The sequence below is a fragment of the Bos indicus x Bos taurus genome, chromosome 17 (assembly GCF_003369695.1).
Source record: "Bos indicus x Bos taurus breed Angus x Brahman F1 hybrid chromosome 17, Bos_hybrid_MaternalHap_v2.0, whole genome shotgun sequence".
NCBI lineage: Eukaryota > Metazoa > Chordata > Mammalia > Artiodactyla > Bovidae > Bos > Bos indicus x Bos taurus.
The window spans coordinates 54,628,951-54,642,062 of NC_040092.1; the positions used below are offsets into that span (position 1 = coordinate 54,628,951).

At 47.2% G+C, this 13,112-nt stretch overlaps 1 protein-coding gene across 3 annotated transcripts in view; it reads right to left on the minus strand.

Moving 5' to 3' along the window:
- Positions 1-1,089: 1,089 nt before the first annotated feature.
- The window catches only part of MAML3 (mastermind like transcriptional coactivator 3), a 459,612-nt gene continuing 447,589 nt past the window's right edge, over positions 1,090-13,112 (minus strand). For 2 of the 3 annotated variants that reach the window (XM_027567394.1, XM_027567396.1), the window contains exons 4-5: positions 9,853-9,940; positions 1,090-4,566 (exon numbers count right to left, since the gene is read on the minus strand). In XM_027567394.1, the coding sequence (XP_027423195.1) occupies positions 3,575-4,566; positions 9,853-9,940 (1,080 nt within the window). In that variant the 3' untranslated portion in view covers positions 1,090-3,574. The remainder of the gene's footprint in view (positions 4,567-9,852; positions 9,941-13,112) is intronic. The other variant, XM_027567395.1, reaches the window with a different exon arrangement.

The window sequence follows — 13,112 nt, forward strand, 5'->3', positions numbered from 1 at the left end:
TTAACAAAGGGCTCCCAGGAGGGGGAAGCTGAGGGAGTTGGCGGGGGTGGGGACAGGGCAGAAAAAGGCAGGAAGCCTAGCAAGGGAGTACCTTCTGGCGAAGTCCCAACCTCTGCCAGCTCCTGCAGGGGAGCTCGCGATAGAAATGCTGTCTCAGGGTTTGTCCAGGCAAGTTAACTGGGTTTTCACGCTCCTGCACCAGCAGGCCATTGGCTCAGTGAGTCTGGAGGGATGTAAATGTCTAAGCACGTTCAACTCTGTGGGTGTTGTTGGCTGAGCCGGGCTCTGGCGGGAGACCGCCCTCCAAAGAGACGCAGCTGGAGGTAAGACACCCATGGTGTGTGTGTGTGTGCCTGAGTCTGGAGGGATGTAAACATCCAAGCACGTTCAACTCTGTGGGTGCTGTTGGCTGAGCTGGGCTCTGGCGAGAGACCGCCCTCCAAAGAGACACAGCTCTTTGGTAAGGCACCCATGGTGTGTGTGTGTGCATGCGCGTACCTACAGTGTCCATTAAAGTGGGGCGAGGCCTACTGTTACTCTCCCACCTAATATATTCCTTGAGTTTTCTTCCTTCTCAAATGAAACGTGTACTATCAGTTTTCCAAGTTCCCTGAGTGAACCAGGTAGAAGCTGAGCTGTCTTGGTTCTGAATCCCGGATGGATCCAGTATACTCCTTTCATAGATGACTCTCTTACTTTTGCCACATTCCCCCGGAGAGCAAATTTGGAATGTTTTAACAGTGTGGTGGAATTAAAAAGGCTGGGAATGATTGATTGATCTCCACTGTTACTTAAATGTTTAAATAGTGATATCAAAATTTCGAGACAAGAACTACAGTTAATCAATTAAAACCCAGGCATAAAACGTTTATCTGCTTAATTAGGGCCGGAGCGCCTGTGACAGTCCTAAAAGAGACTTTTTTTTTTTTAAAGTAATGTTTCTTTTTGTTTTCCTTTGGCCATGCTGTGAGGCTTGTGGGATCTTAGTTCCCCGACCAGGGACCGAACCCTGTGCCTCTTGGCAGTCAAAGTGTGGAGTCCTAACCACTGGACTGCCAGGGAATTCCCTAAAATAAACTAAACTTTGGATTGGTTCAGATAACGATCTTTTATTATTATTTTTTCTTTAAAAGTGGTATGCCAACATCACTTCATTTCTACATTTCTGAGTTCTGTACATTTCTCAAAAGGAAAGAAGCAATGCTCAATGTACAAAGGAAAACCAGAAAACTAGAAAAATCTGAATCAAATGGAGGAAGTTGCCATAGATCATACAGTACAAATTAGTAATTCGATATCGTCTGAAGTGCAATACCACTGCTGGGATGATGAGTTAAGGAATGAAATAAAAATACTCTATTTTAAACAAACAGTATATATATATTTATATGTATATTTTTTTACAGATAGTAGACCCAGTGATATCTGTAGTATTGTAAAAACTTATTTACAAATAACTTTTTTTTTAGACATTACATATACATCAGCACCGTAGTAAAAACAAAAAACAAAACGAAGCCACCTTATTAAAATCTACCTCTCTATGTAGTTGGTCCCAGTATTGAGCATTTGGAGGAAGCGTTTAAGAGAGAACAGAGGCCCCCTCTCCCCCTCCATCAGCCACCTCCAGTTCCTCATCATTGCTTATATATTTATTTCCTGTACCTTTCAGAAAAAGGTAATTATATATTTCTGTGTCTTCTCGTTTCTTCACTTTCCCTTGTTTTTGGTTTTCATCTGCTTCCATTCGAGAGCTCCCCTGGCGGTGGCCCTCCCCACGCAGGGAGTTCATGGTCAGCCTGCCACCACCTCTTCCCCCAGGGACCACAGCCCCGACCTGGGTCCTCACCCACGTGGCCCCCTCTGGTCTCCAGCCTGCACCTTGCCAAGGAGAGCTATGACCTTGGTACTTGGCGAGCAGGCCCCGGGCAGTGCTTGCCTGCCTGCTGCCTCTCTACATCCTCTGTCCCAGCTCTTCATTTTTACCCGCTTCAGTCCCAGGACCTGCCCCCAGTGTGACTCCCCAGGCTGGGCCGGGGCTCTGGTGTGGCAAGTGACATGTGAGTGCACAGAAGCAAGCCTGCCTTTTGGACATGGAGGGAAGGGATGGCAGGAGAAAAGCTTATGCCACGCTCACTCACTCAGGACAAGAGCTATGTCCCGTGGCCTCCGAAACAGGCCAGTGGGAGGGGAGGGGAGGGCAGATGAGACCAGCCCTCCAGCAGCAGAGAGTGTGGATCCCTTCCAACAGACTTCACTTAGGACAGATCTGCGTGAATTACACAAAGAACAACTGTACAGAACTTCAAGAGGGTATCGCTTTGCCCAAGGAAAGGAACCATACCTTCCCTCTTTTCATTAGCAAAACGGCTGAAGTGGAGCAATGGGTTTTTCAGTTCCTCAGCTTTCAGGGCTTGAGAGTTGTCTTTCCGGGGAGCAGGGATGAAGGGTCAGGCTGCTTTAAGAGCATCACTCCTGGGATTTTCCCAAAGGGAACCAGAGCCAGTGATGTCCAGGCTGCTCCTCCCTAGTGTCCCAGAAACATCAGATGCAGCTCATGGAAACCCACCACCAAGCAGCAGAACAACCCGCTCGGTTCCAGGAAGAGAAAGAAAAACTCCACTGTGGCCTTTGCATTTCAGGCACTAAGTTCTTCTTGCTCTTATTTTCCCTCTGCGCAGGCTCCCTAAAGACAAAAGCTTCATTTCTTCTTGGATAGTCTGCAAGGACCAGCACAGGCAGGCTGGGGCGGAGGTGAGGAGGAACGGGGTCAGGGACCAGTTGAGGGGAAGGTGGCCGCACTGACAGACACACAGCGTCCACCCCGGGCCTCCCCATCCTTGGCCTCCTGGAGTAGATGGGACCGGCTGAGATGTATCAGGTCGTACCGGGCCCCCAGGAAGCGCCAGGCCAACTCCCCGGAGTAAAAGCCACCACGGTCATCAGCAGAGGGCTGCCCGCCCAGGACTGCCAGGACCCTTCTCCAAGCTCTGAAATTCCTGCAGGTCATCGTGAGCAGGATACAGGCCTGTAGGGTCTCCTGTCTTCCTGTGACATCTCTCTGCAGCCAGAGTTCAGCACGTATCTGACCTGTGCTCTTGGCCTGCACCACCACCCAGCAGCCTCCATGGGACTCTCAGCCCCAGGCTCTCTCCCCTCTGGGTCTCCAAAGCTGTAGATCTGGGCCAAGGCCAGGAAGCACTGACGGCCACCTCACGTTGGGCAGCAGTCTGTCTTGGCCAGAGTGGCTCTTGTTGGGCCGGGTGATCACAGGGAGGGCCAAGCTGAGGGCTCCGGAATCATCTTCTCTGCCCACCTCTGGTGTGTCCCCCTCTCTTGCAGCAGGATCCGCAGGGCGTCTGTCTCCATTGCTGTGTGAAAATCAGGTGAAACAGGGCCCGGCGGGGCTGTGGATTGGTGCCTGGATCTTCCACAGTCAGCTGGCTGCAGCTTTGCTCAGATCACGTGGGTCAAAAAAACAACACAAAAAAACAAGGATGCAGTGACATCCTGTTTCTTTTTCATGGTTGGAGCTTTAAACCACTGGAGTTGTGGTGGCCTGGGCTGCTCCTGACTAGGGGTTTCCAAACAATTCATCGAGCTCCTGCATCCACTCGTCCCCAGGTCCACCTTTGATGATGGAGTCCACAAGGTCGGCACCGTCCGAGAGGCCGGGGAAGGACGCCCCAGCCGTCTCACCACTGTAATTGTACGACATGTCCTGAGGGGGGTTCCGCTCGTAGCCTTGGCTCTGGCTGCTGGAGGCAAAGCTGGCACTGGGCATCGGCTGCTGTGCTGGGGGCTGGCTGAAGGCTGGCATGCCGGGAACGCCCTGGTTCAGGCCCGACATGACCATGGGCCTGGCCTGGCTGGTGCCTTGCTGCCCCGGGAGCGGCGGCATCATCTGCCGACCCATGGCGGCCGGGTTGAGTGTTCTCACCCCGCCAGTGTTCGCATCCACCACCTGGCTCAGTCCCTGGGGGAAGTGCTGCTTGGTCAGCCTCGGTTGGCCGGCTTGCAGCGGGTAGCTGGCGCCATTGTTGAATGATGCTAACTCTCCACTAGTCCTCCCAGGCATCCCCTGTAAGCCCCTCTGCTGCCAGCTCTGGCTTCCCTGCGGGACCGTTCCCATGATGCTTTGCAGCCTCGGTGGGCCCTGGGGCCTGGGCAAGGACTGGCCTACCTTCATCTGCTGGCGCTGCTGGGTCATGGGCGAGTTCACCAGCATGCTCTGACCAAACCCACTCACCATCCCAACCCCTTGCCCCGAGGTGGGCTGCCTCGGCCCCTGGGCTTGGTTGTGTGTGATACTCATACCGCTTTGGTTTGGGTGCTGCAACACTTGGGTCATTCCTGTGCTCATGTTGTACATTCCCGGTTGGCTGGTAGGTGTGTTGCTGTAAGGGGCCAGTCCCATCTCTGACTGGGTGGCTGCTGTGGCCATTGTCCCTGGGTTCTGGGAGGGTCCCATTCCCATCATGCCTGCGTTCTGTGCCATCAGCCGTGAAGTTCGCATGCTCTGGAGGGCGGCCTGGCTCCTCACAGTTGCTATATCCTGGGGAGACCCTGCAGAGAAAAAAGGACACACCTCTTCACTCATCTCCATAAGCGGTGCACAGTGACACGTAGCTGGACTTTTCTTTGGGAATGACAAAAATGCTTTGATTAATAGATGAAAGGATCTACTCTGATAATAAATCCTTTAAAGAAAGAGAGATGATTATTTTTCTGACTATAACATACACTGATTGTGAAAAATTTGGAAAATAGGGAAAGCACAAAAATGAAAATGAAAGTCACCCAAACTCCCACCATCCAGAGATGACCACTGCTAACTTACCTTAATATATAAAAATACACATGAAAATTGGGATCACACAGTAGTTGACTTTTCTATTTGATATACCATGATATTATTTTTGCTCCTATTACAGAAGCAATTGTTTCTTTCCCTCCCTCATGGCTCAATCGGTAGAGAACCTGCCTGCAATGTAGGAGACCTGGGTTCCATTCCTGGGTCAGGAAGATCTCCTGGAGAAGGAAATGGCAACCCACTCCAGTATTTTTGCCTGGAGAATCCCATAGACAGAGGAGCCTGGTGAGCTACAGTACGTGAGGTTGAAAGAGTCTTTCAACTCTTTGGTCGACTTAGCGACCAAACCACCACTTCTTCATATGATCTTCAACCAATAAGATAGCATCTTTTTGGAGGTGAGAGGAAATTCACCTCCTGAGCTAAATTAAGAAATGGTGGCTCACTTTGCACATCCTGTTTGTGACATGGAATATGGCTCAGTAGAGAATACTATCAATAAAGACCATTAGACTAATTTCCCTGAAGATTTGAGCTGGATTTGAGAGGTTAAAGGCCTCTGCTTCTGCTAAGAACCTATTTTGGCAGATGGGACATTGTTTGGATCCCCTCTGTAGATTTCCACATGTTCCGGATTCTCTGAATCATAACATGTCAGTGCCAACCTGCCAGCTTCCTGAATTAGAGAAAGAAGACATCCTCCTACTTGCTACCTGGCAATGAACTTGATGCACTGATGCAAAGGCCACACCTTCAAATCAGCAATGACCACTAAGGCAGTTTCAATGATGCTACTTATAAGCTGACCAGAGTACCAACGCCCAGTCATTCAACTCTATTTGACGTTTGAGTGAGTACTTCTTTACATGTTTCCAGGAAATTTCTAAACCAGCCAAGAGAGTAAAAATGTCACCCCTAGAATCCCAGTCAACAGTCAAGGGCTAGGAGGTGCACAAAAATGGATTTTTCTGTCTCTCTGCTGCTGATGAAGTTTATGAAAAAAAGAAAAATAGTTTTTTCCTGGACATTTAAAATAGGTGCAGCATGGGAGCCAATCAATATTATAAGCAAATTTGATCATTCCTGGGAGTGGGATGAGAAATCAGATGAGAATAGTACATAACCTTGTTAATCCTGGCACCTTGGCAGATAAGAGAAGTGTGTTTTTGTCTTTCTGATAGGGTTATTGATTTCTGGGCAGCAACCATGTCTCTATACTTTCTTTCAAGAAATAAAATTATGGGAATTTTGGTTATGACTTAAGTTTTTGTGGCTTGAGGTCAGTATCAGGCTGCATTGAAAAATGAAACGGTTACCGTGAGGAAACCAGAAAGATCCGGGGGAGATCCCTAGAAGCATTTCAATCTTTTGTTTTGAGCTTAATGATAGCTAAGTGGATTTAGATATAATAAAGATATTAAAAAGTTCCTAATTAAACACTGGTCGGTAGTATATCTTGCAGCTGGCGATCTTGTTATGAAGTTTTGTGACCTTAATGACTAAATTTGCATTGACTGCACAGCCAGCCTGATAAACTGGGGTGAAATGGGTGTTTGGGTTGCTTATAAAAAATTTAAGGGAAAAATATTGCTGACTCAGATTGATTGAACAGACCCAAATTACATAAACAGGCTGCTGGAAATGGATGAAAGGACTTTCATATTCTGAATATTTTTGTTGTCTCTTTAGAATTAATATGTTGAAGGATTAGGTTTTGTCTGCAATAATTTTGTGAGTCAGATTACTGCATGTGTTAAACAACAGGCTTTCTTCAAATTTTTGTCTAAAATAGGTGTTACCGTGAGACATTATAGTCAAATTAATTTTCTTGTCTATCGGTTAACATCACAATGTCAAAGAAAAATTTCCATATTCAAAAAGAGACAGTAACATGCAATTTTTCCCCTAAAAGGATCTATGTTCTGTTTTCACTCATAGGAAGTCTCTAGTTACGAAAAATAAGCACTTCCCCATAGGCATGTAACACTGTCCAGAGGCACAGAACTCAATAAGCGAAAGATCATCTTTAAAACCTTTGAAAAGTAAAGTGGCGGGCGGACCTGTAACTCTCAGACAAGTTAATCCAAACAGAACCTCTGTCCAGGGACAAACTTTCTTATCTATCAATTTGCTATTTTCTCAGGTACATAACATTATGATATCTAGGATGTTAGTCAAATATGTGAAAATACTGAAGAGAGTTAAAAAAAAATTGTATCAATCAGCTCAGGAACCCTCAAATATAACTGGTTGTACAGCTTAAGTGTATAGAATTTTTAGGTTGACTGCCTGTAATTTGGGGCTTTAGAAAAGTTCAGAGGAGAACTTTTAAATAGGAGCCAAACCATCTAGAATAACTCAGAGAAGAGTTATTAAATTTTGGTGGGTCTTTTTAGTCTAAAAAATAATGAGTTATGAATCTAGAAAACTCAAAGGGCATGGTGCCGGGTTTATCAGATTTAATGGTTTAAATTAGTTCATAATATAAAGCACCAGTTCCCAAAGTGTGGCCCCTGGGTCAGCAGCAGCAGCAGCAGCATCTCTGGGGACCTTGTTACAGATGTAAATACAGATGCAAATACAGATCCAGCTCCAGATCTCCTGAATCAGAGACTGTGGGAATGAGAGCGGGCTGTCTATTTTTTGAACCAGTTCAGCTGGTGACCCGATGCAGGCTCAAGTCTGAGAACCCAGAGGGAGGGTATGGGGAGGGAGGAGGGAGGAGGGTTCAGGATGGGGAGCACAGATATACCTGTGGCGGATTCATTTTGATGTTTGGCAAAACTAATACAATATTGTAAAGTTTAAAAATAAAATAAAATTAAAAAAAAAAAAAAAGGAGGGCTCGGTGTCTCCAACAAAAACCACGCCTGTAACAGTAACTATTTCCCACTCTTCTACACCTATGGCCAAGTGAGAAAGAGAATTCCTCAAAGAATACTGGCACAAATTTACTACACAGCACTTCCACGGACAGCCCAATTCCCTTTGTCCTTCCCTGTGTGGGCCCCAAAGGATCTGAAGTGATATAACTGTCCCACAGATTTAAGGGTGGTAGCTGCTCAAGCTCCAGGGGTCCATAGGCTATCCTCAGGAAGATCTGGCCATGAACACCAACCACTTTCAGACTCTGAACCACAACTCACAGTACACACACACGTGGGCTCAGGACAGAAACAAAAGCTGCCCTAATTATGATACACTCCGATCATTTTTTTCCTATTATTTCATTTTAAAAATGCTGGTTGTGGCCCACTAAATTATCTTCGATGGGCTTTCCTGTTGGCTCAGACAGTAAAGAATCCACCTGCAGTGTGGGAGACCTGGGTTTGGTCCCTGGCTTGGGAAGATTCCCTAGAGGAGCACATGACAACCCACTCCAGGATTCTTGCCTGGAGAATCCCCATGGACAGAGAAGCCTGGGTGGGCTACAGTCCACGGGGTCACAATGAGCTGGACACAAACTACTTGGGTGTTGCAACCCGAAGAATGAAAAATGCTACCCCAGATCATAAATTTTTCACCCGCAGTCTATGGAAAAGGGTAACTCTTGTGAAATGATCCATAAAGTTTATATTTATTTATTATATATGCATACTTCTGTGCAAGGGACTTCCTGGATTCTGGCAGATTGTCAAAGTGAGAGGTAACATTTGAGAAGTGAGGATGCATTGATCTAGGTCCTCCAAGAGGATGGAGGACAGGAACTAGGATTTCTGCTGCTTCATGACTCCTGTGGCCCCCCAAAAACTCCTGTGGATGAGACTGGGGAGGGTCCTCAGACTCATCTTCCACCATCATATAAGACCCATAGGGGTTCCCTCTATTGGAGATTGAAGGGATTGATATTTGAGGGGATCAATCTGTGGTGCTGGAGAAGATGCTTAAGAGTCCCTTGGACTGCAAGGAGATCAAATTAGTCCATTCTAAAGGAAATCAACCCTAGATATTCATTGGAAAGACTCATGCTGAAGCTGAAGCTCCGATACTTTGGCCACCTGTTTCGAAGAACTAACAACTCATTAGAAAAGATTCTGATGCTGGGAAAGATTGAAGGCAGGAGGAGAAGGAGGTAATAGAGGATGAGAAGATTACATATTGTCACTGACTCTATGGATATGAGTTTGATCAAACTTCAGTAGAGAGTGAAGGATGGGGAAGCCTGGCGTGCTGCAGTCCATGGGGTCACAAAGAGTCAGGCATGACTGAGCGACTGAACAACAACCATCTACAGAGGAATGGCAACCCTGGACAGTGCAGCCATTCCTCCTGGGGCCATGATTCAGGATTTGTGCAAAGGGCAACAGGATCAAGACAGTCCAATCAAGCTCAAGTCCCTATTTGTCTTCTATGTTCAGCAGAGATTAGTGGTTGCTAAAAGCTAGATTCTTCCACTGCAGTTGCTGAAAGTTAAGGCTTTGGTCAGCAGATCTGCTAGGATTAGTAATAAAAATGTGACACAGGATTTTCCCCACTGTCGTCACTGAGATGTGATCTAGATACCAACAAGGCTGATATTGGGTCAACAGGAACCTATATGTCTTTGGAAAGTGGGAATGTTTGTCTCTCAGTTGTGTCCAACACTTTGCGACCCCATGGTCTGTAGCCCACCAGGCTCCTCTGTCCATGGGATTCTCCCTGGAGTGGGCTGCCATTTCATACTCCAAGGGATCTTCCCAATCCAGGAATTGAACCTGGGTCTCTTGCATTGTAGGCAGATTCTTTACCATCTGAGCCACCAGGGAAGCCCTGGTTGTTAAAATATTGAAATACTTCTGTACTTTTGGTAAAGAATAGCTGCTCCGGTCCCACCCCCAAAGTCACCATGACCCCACCCTGGGCCCACCAGGACCTCTCTGGGGCCCAGTGGCTGAAAGGTTAATGCATGGTATTCTGACTGGTTGGTATCATCAGGTCTTAAATATTTTCCCTATTACTTGGACACCAAACACAGCACCCAAGGCACTGTCACCGGGTGACATTCACTTTAACGTCCCCCCTGGAAGGAATACAATGGCGGAGGTGTGCACCCGCCTCACCTTGAAACTGGGCGACCTGCTGCACTGGGTATGGATTCCGCTGCTGCTGCTGCAGGTGCTGCCGGGGCAAGTGTGGCTGCTGCAGCTGCTGAAACGACAGAGGACAAGGAGGGCCAGGAGGTGAGATGGGAGAGAACGTGCAATTAAATATCCCAGCTGTTCTGAGGAAGGCGGGTTTTACAAACTAAACTTTGTATTGAAGAATAGCGCACATATAGGTAAGCACCCAGGCGTGCAGCACCTGTACAGTGTGAGGGATACTCCCAAATGGACACACTTTTGGGAACCAGCCTCTCGATCAAGATGCAGAATGTTGCCAGGAGCCCCTCCTGTCCCTTCCCCATCACTACCCTTTCCCTGACCCCTGGGGAGCACCCCCAACCCAACTACATATTAGTTATGTCAGCTTCTGTACTTCATAGACGTAGGTTTTAGGCATCGTATTTGAGTCTGGCTTTTGTGTCTGTCTTCTTGCACTTGTTGCATTTTTGAGCTTCATCCAGGTCGATGCCTGCAGTGTGGACTGTTCATCCTCACTGCTGAGTAGTATTCCCCCCAAAGAACATACCTCCGTGTCTTTATCTGTGCTGCAAGGGATGGTTATTTAGGGTGTTTCCGGTTTTTGGCCATCAGAGCCACTTCTACCACCCACATCCTTGGTGAACCTCTGTGGCATGTCTGCTGTGTGGTCTTGCTGGCTTAAAAGGGATGTGTAGTCACCCAGGCAGTTTTTTTAAAAAATAATTTTACTTATTTTTGGTGGTGCTTGGTTGTTGTTGCTGCACTGGCTTCTCTCTAGTTTTGGTGAGCGGGCTCCTCATGGCAGCGGTTTCTCTTGTTGCAGAGCACAGGCTCTTGGGCAAGAGGGCTTCAGTAGCTGCAGCACCTGGGCACAGTAGTTGCGGTTCCTGGGCTCTAGGGCACAGGTTCAATAGTTGCAACGCACGGGCTTAGTTGCTCCATGATCAAACCCATGTCTCCTGCATCGGCAGGCAGATTCTTTACCACTGAGCCACCAAGGGAGCCCAGGGAGGCAGTTCTGACTTTGCTTTTTCAGTATCAGCTGCATGACTTTCTCAGCATCGTGGGGACTGAGCTCAAACAGACAAGCAACTAATTTTTAATGACCTAAAATAGATGCTTCGGGTATAGGAAGATGGGATTCTCAGGGACTATTTTAAAAAAAGCCTCATTTTAGTCCCAGGGTGTCACACTGCCTGCAAAATACATCTCCATGAGTCAAAAATACAGCATCTAATGCCTTGAGGGAACCGTGTGGGATTCCGCATACACCAGGAACCACGAGGCCTGTTTTAGTTTTTCTTCTTGCAGTCAGGGGGCTTCTGTACTGCCAGTGCTGTTACCAATATACTGGGGAGGCTACTGTGTATCATTATCATGCTGAATGTGAAAAGGGAGAGAAAATAAGAATGAGGTGGAAAGAGCAAAGAAAGGGGTTTTCGTTCTGGGTCTAATGTCAAGTAGCTGGGTGACCTTCGGGGTGTCATTTAACCTCCTCTGCAGCCGTGGAATATTCATTAAGCACCTTTCATCTGCAAGGGCTAGAAAAACAAACAGCCAGGGCTCTGCTCTTTAGAGTGTTCATTATAAAAATAACACACGTTGACCACTTCTTAACACATGTGTTTATTTCTATTTTTTTTCTCTTGCTTTTTGTTCCTGGGCAGCTCTATAATTTTCTTTTTCTTTCTTTTCTTTTTTTCTTTTTGTTGACAAGGCCAGCCAGCACTCGGGCAACTGAAGAAAAGAACGGCCTCTGTTCACCCTGTCCTGTAGTGCCTACCGTGGTGTTGTGCTGTTGAAATGAATTAATTGTGTAGACACAGCATAGACAAGAAACCATGCTAATCTTTTAGGCAGCAATCTAAGAACATTATTGAAAGTAAGCTGAGCATTTAAAAGCTTCTCTGAAGCCAAACTTCCCATATTATGTAAGAATTTTAGTGTCCCCTCTACAAATGGGTATAAGCCCTGAAGTAGCCTGGGGTGGTGGATTGTGGGTCAGGAATCAGGGGACCCAAGGTGCCAGTCCAGTCTCTGGCTCTCTCTAGCTCTGCGATTTCTAAAAAAAAATCATGTAAGCTTCCCCTGCCTCACTTTTCCTCATGTGTAAAATAAAGAGACTTAATGATTAACATTTCTTTCAGATCTACAATTCCAGGTTCCACTGAACCTTAGTGAACGGATGGCAGCTGACACGCTCTGTGCTCTGAGAAAAATGCATTAAATGTTAATTCACGCCTGGTTTCTACTTGCTGTGTTCTGATTTCTAAGTCCACTGAGAACCATCTGAATGTTCCCAAAGATATGCAAGATCCCCAATCTTTCTGTGTTCCCTCCCATGTCCTTTCGGGGAAACCCATGTGTTCCCAGTATGCTGCTGGCAAGGTTGAAAATGTTAGGATACTTTCTCAGAGAAGGCGATGGCACCCTACTCCAGTACTCCTGCCTGGAAAATCCCATGGACGGAGGAGCCTGGTAGGCTGCAGTCCATGGGGTCACTAAGAGTCGGACACGACTGAGCGACTTCACTTTCACTTTTCACTTTCCTGCATTGGAGAAGGAAATGGCAACCCACTCCAGTGTTCCTGCCTGGAGAATCCCAGGAACGGGGAAGCCTGGTGGGCTGCCGTCTATGGGGTCGCACAGAGTCGGACACGACTGAAGTGACTTAGCAGCAGCAGCAGCAGGATACTTTCTCTGCTGCTGTAGGGACCAAGAAAATCAGCTTGGCGTTGATATGGCCTCATCCATCCTCGAGAGTGTAGACCCCCAGGAAGGTGCCTCAATAAGCACTGTCCCCAGGCGCAGGTGGCATGCTCCATCACTCTGCCTCAGTTCTGGCCAGTCCCACAGGACGGCTGGCTCCTGTGGCTGCAGCTCTTACGTCACATTCCGTGACACCAGAGTCATGTGACAGAGCCCCACCTCGTGCTGTTTCCTAAGGATTTTATACACATGACTCATGAGAACATCGGGAAGAAGGCTGGGAAATAGGGAAATCTATTTGGCAGATGAGAGAGTGAAGTGGTTTGTTTTGCCAGAATCATACCACAAGCAAAAGATGTGGCCCGGCGTAAATTGTTCCTTTGGTCCCTCTTCAGCTCTTGGTACACACAGTCATTAAGGAATTACACACACACTCTCTCTCTCTTTTTCTTGCAATTTCTCATTTCCCAGCTTTTCTGAGGAGCCGTGTGTCTGTCTTTTGTGTCCTGGGTTCTGAAGGGTCCCGCACT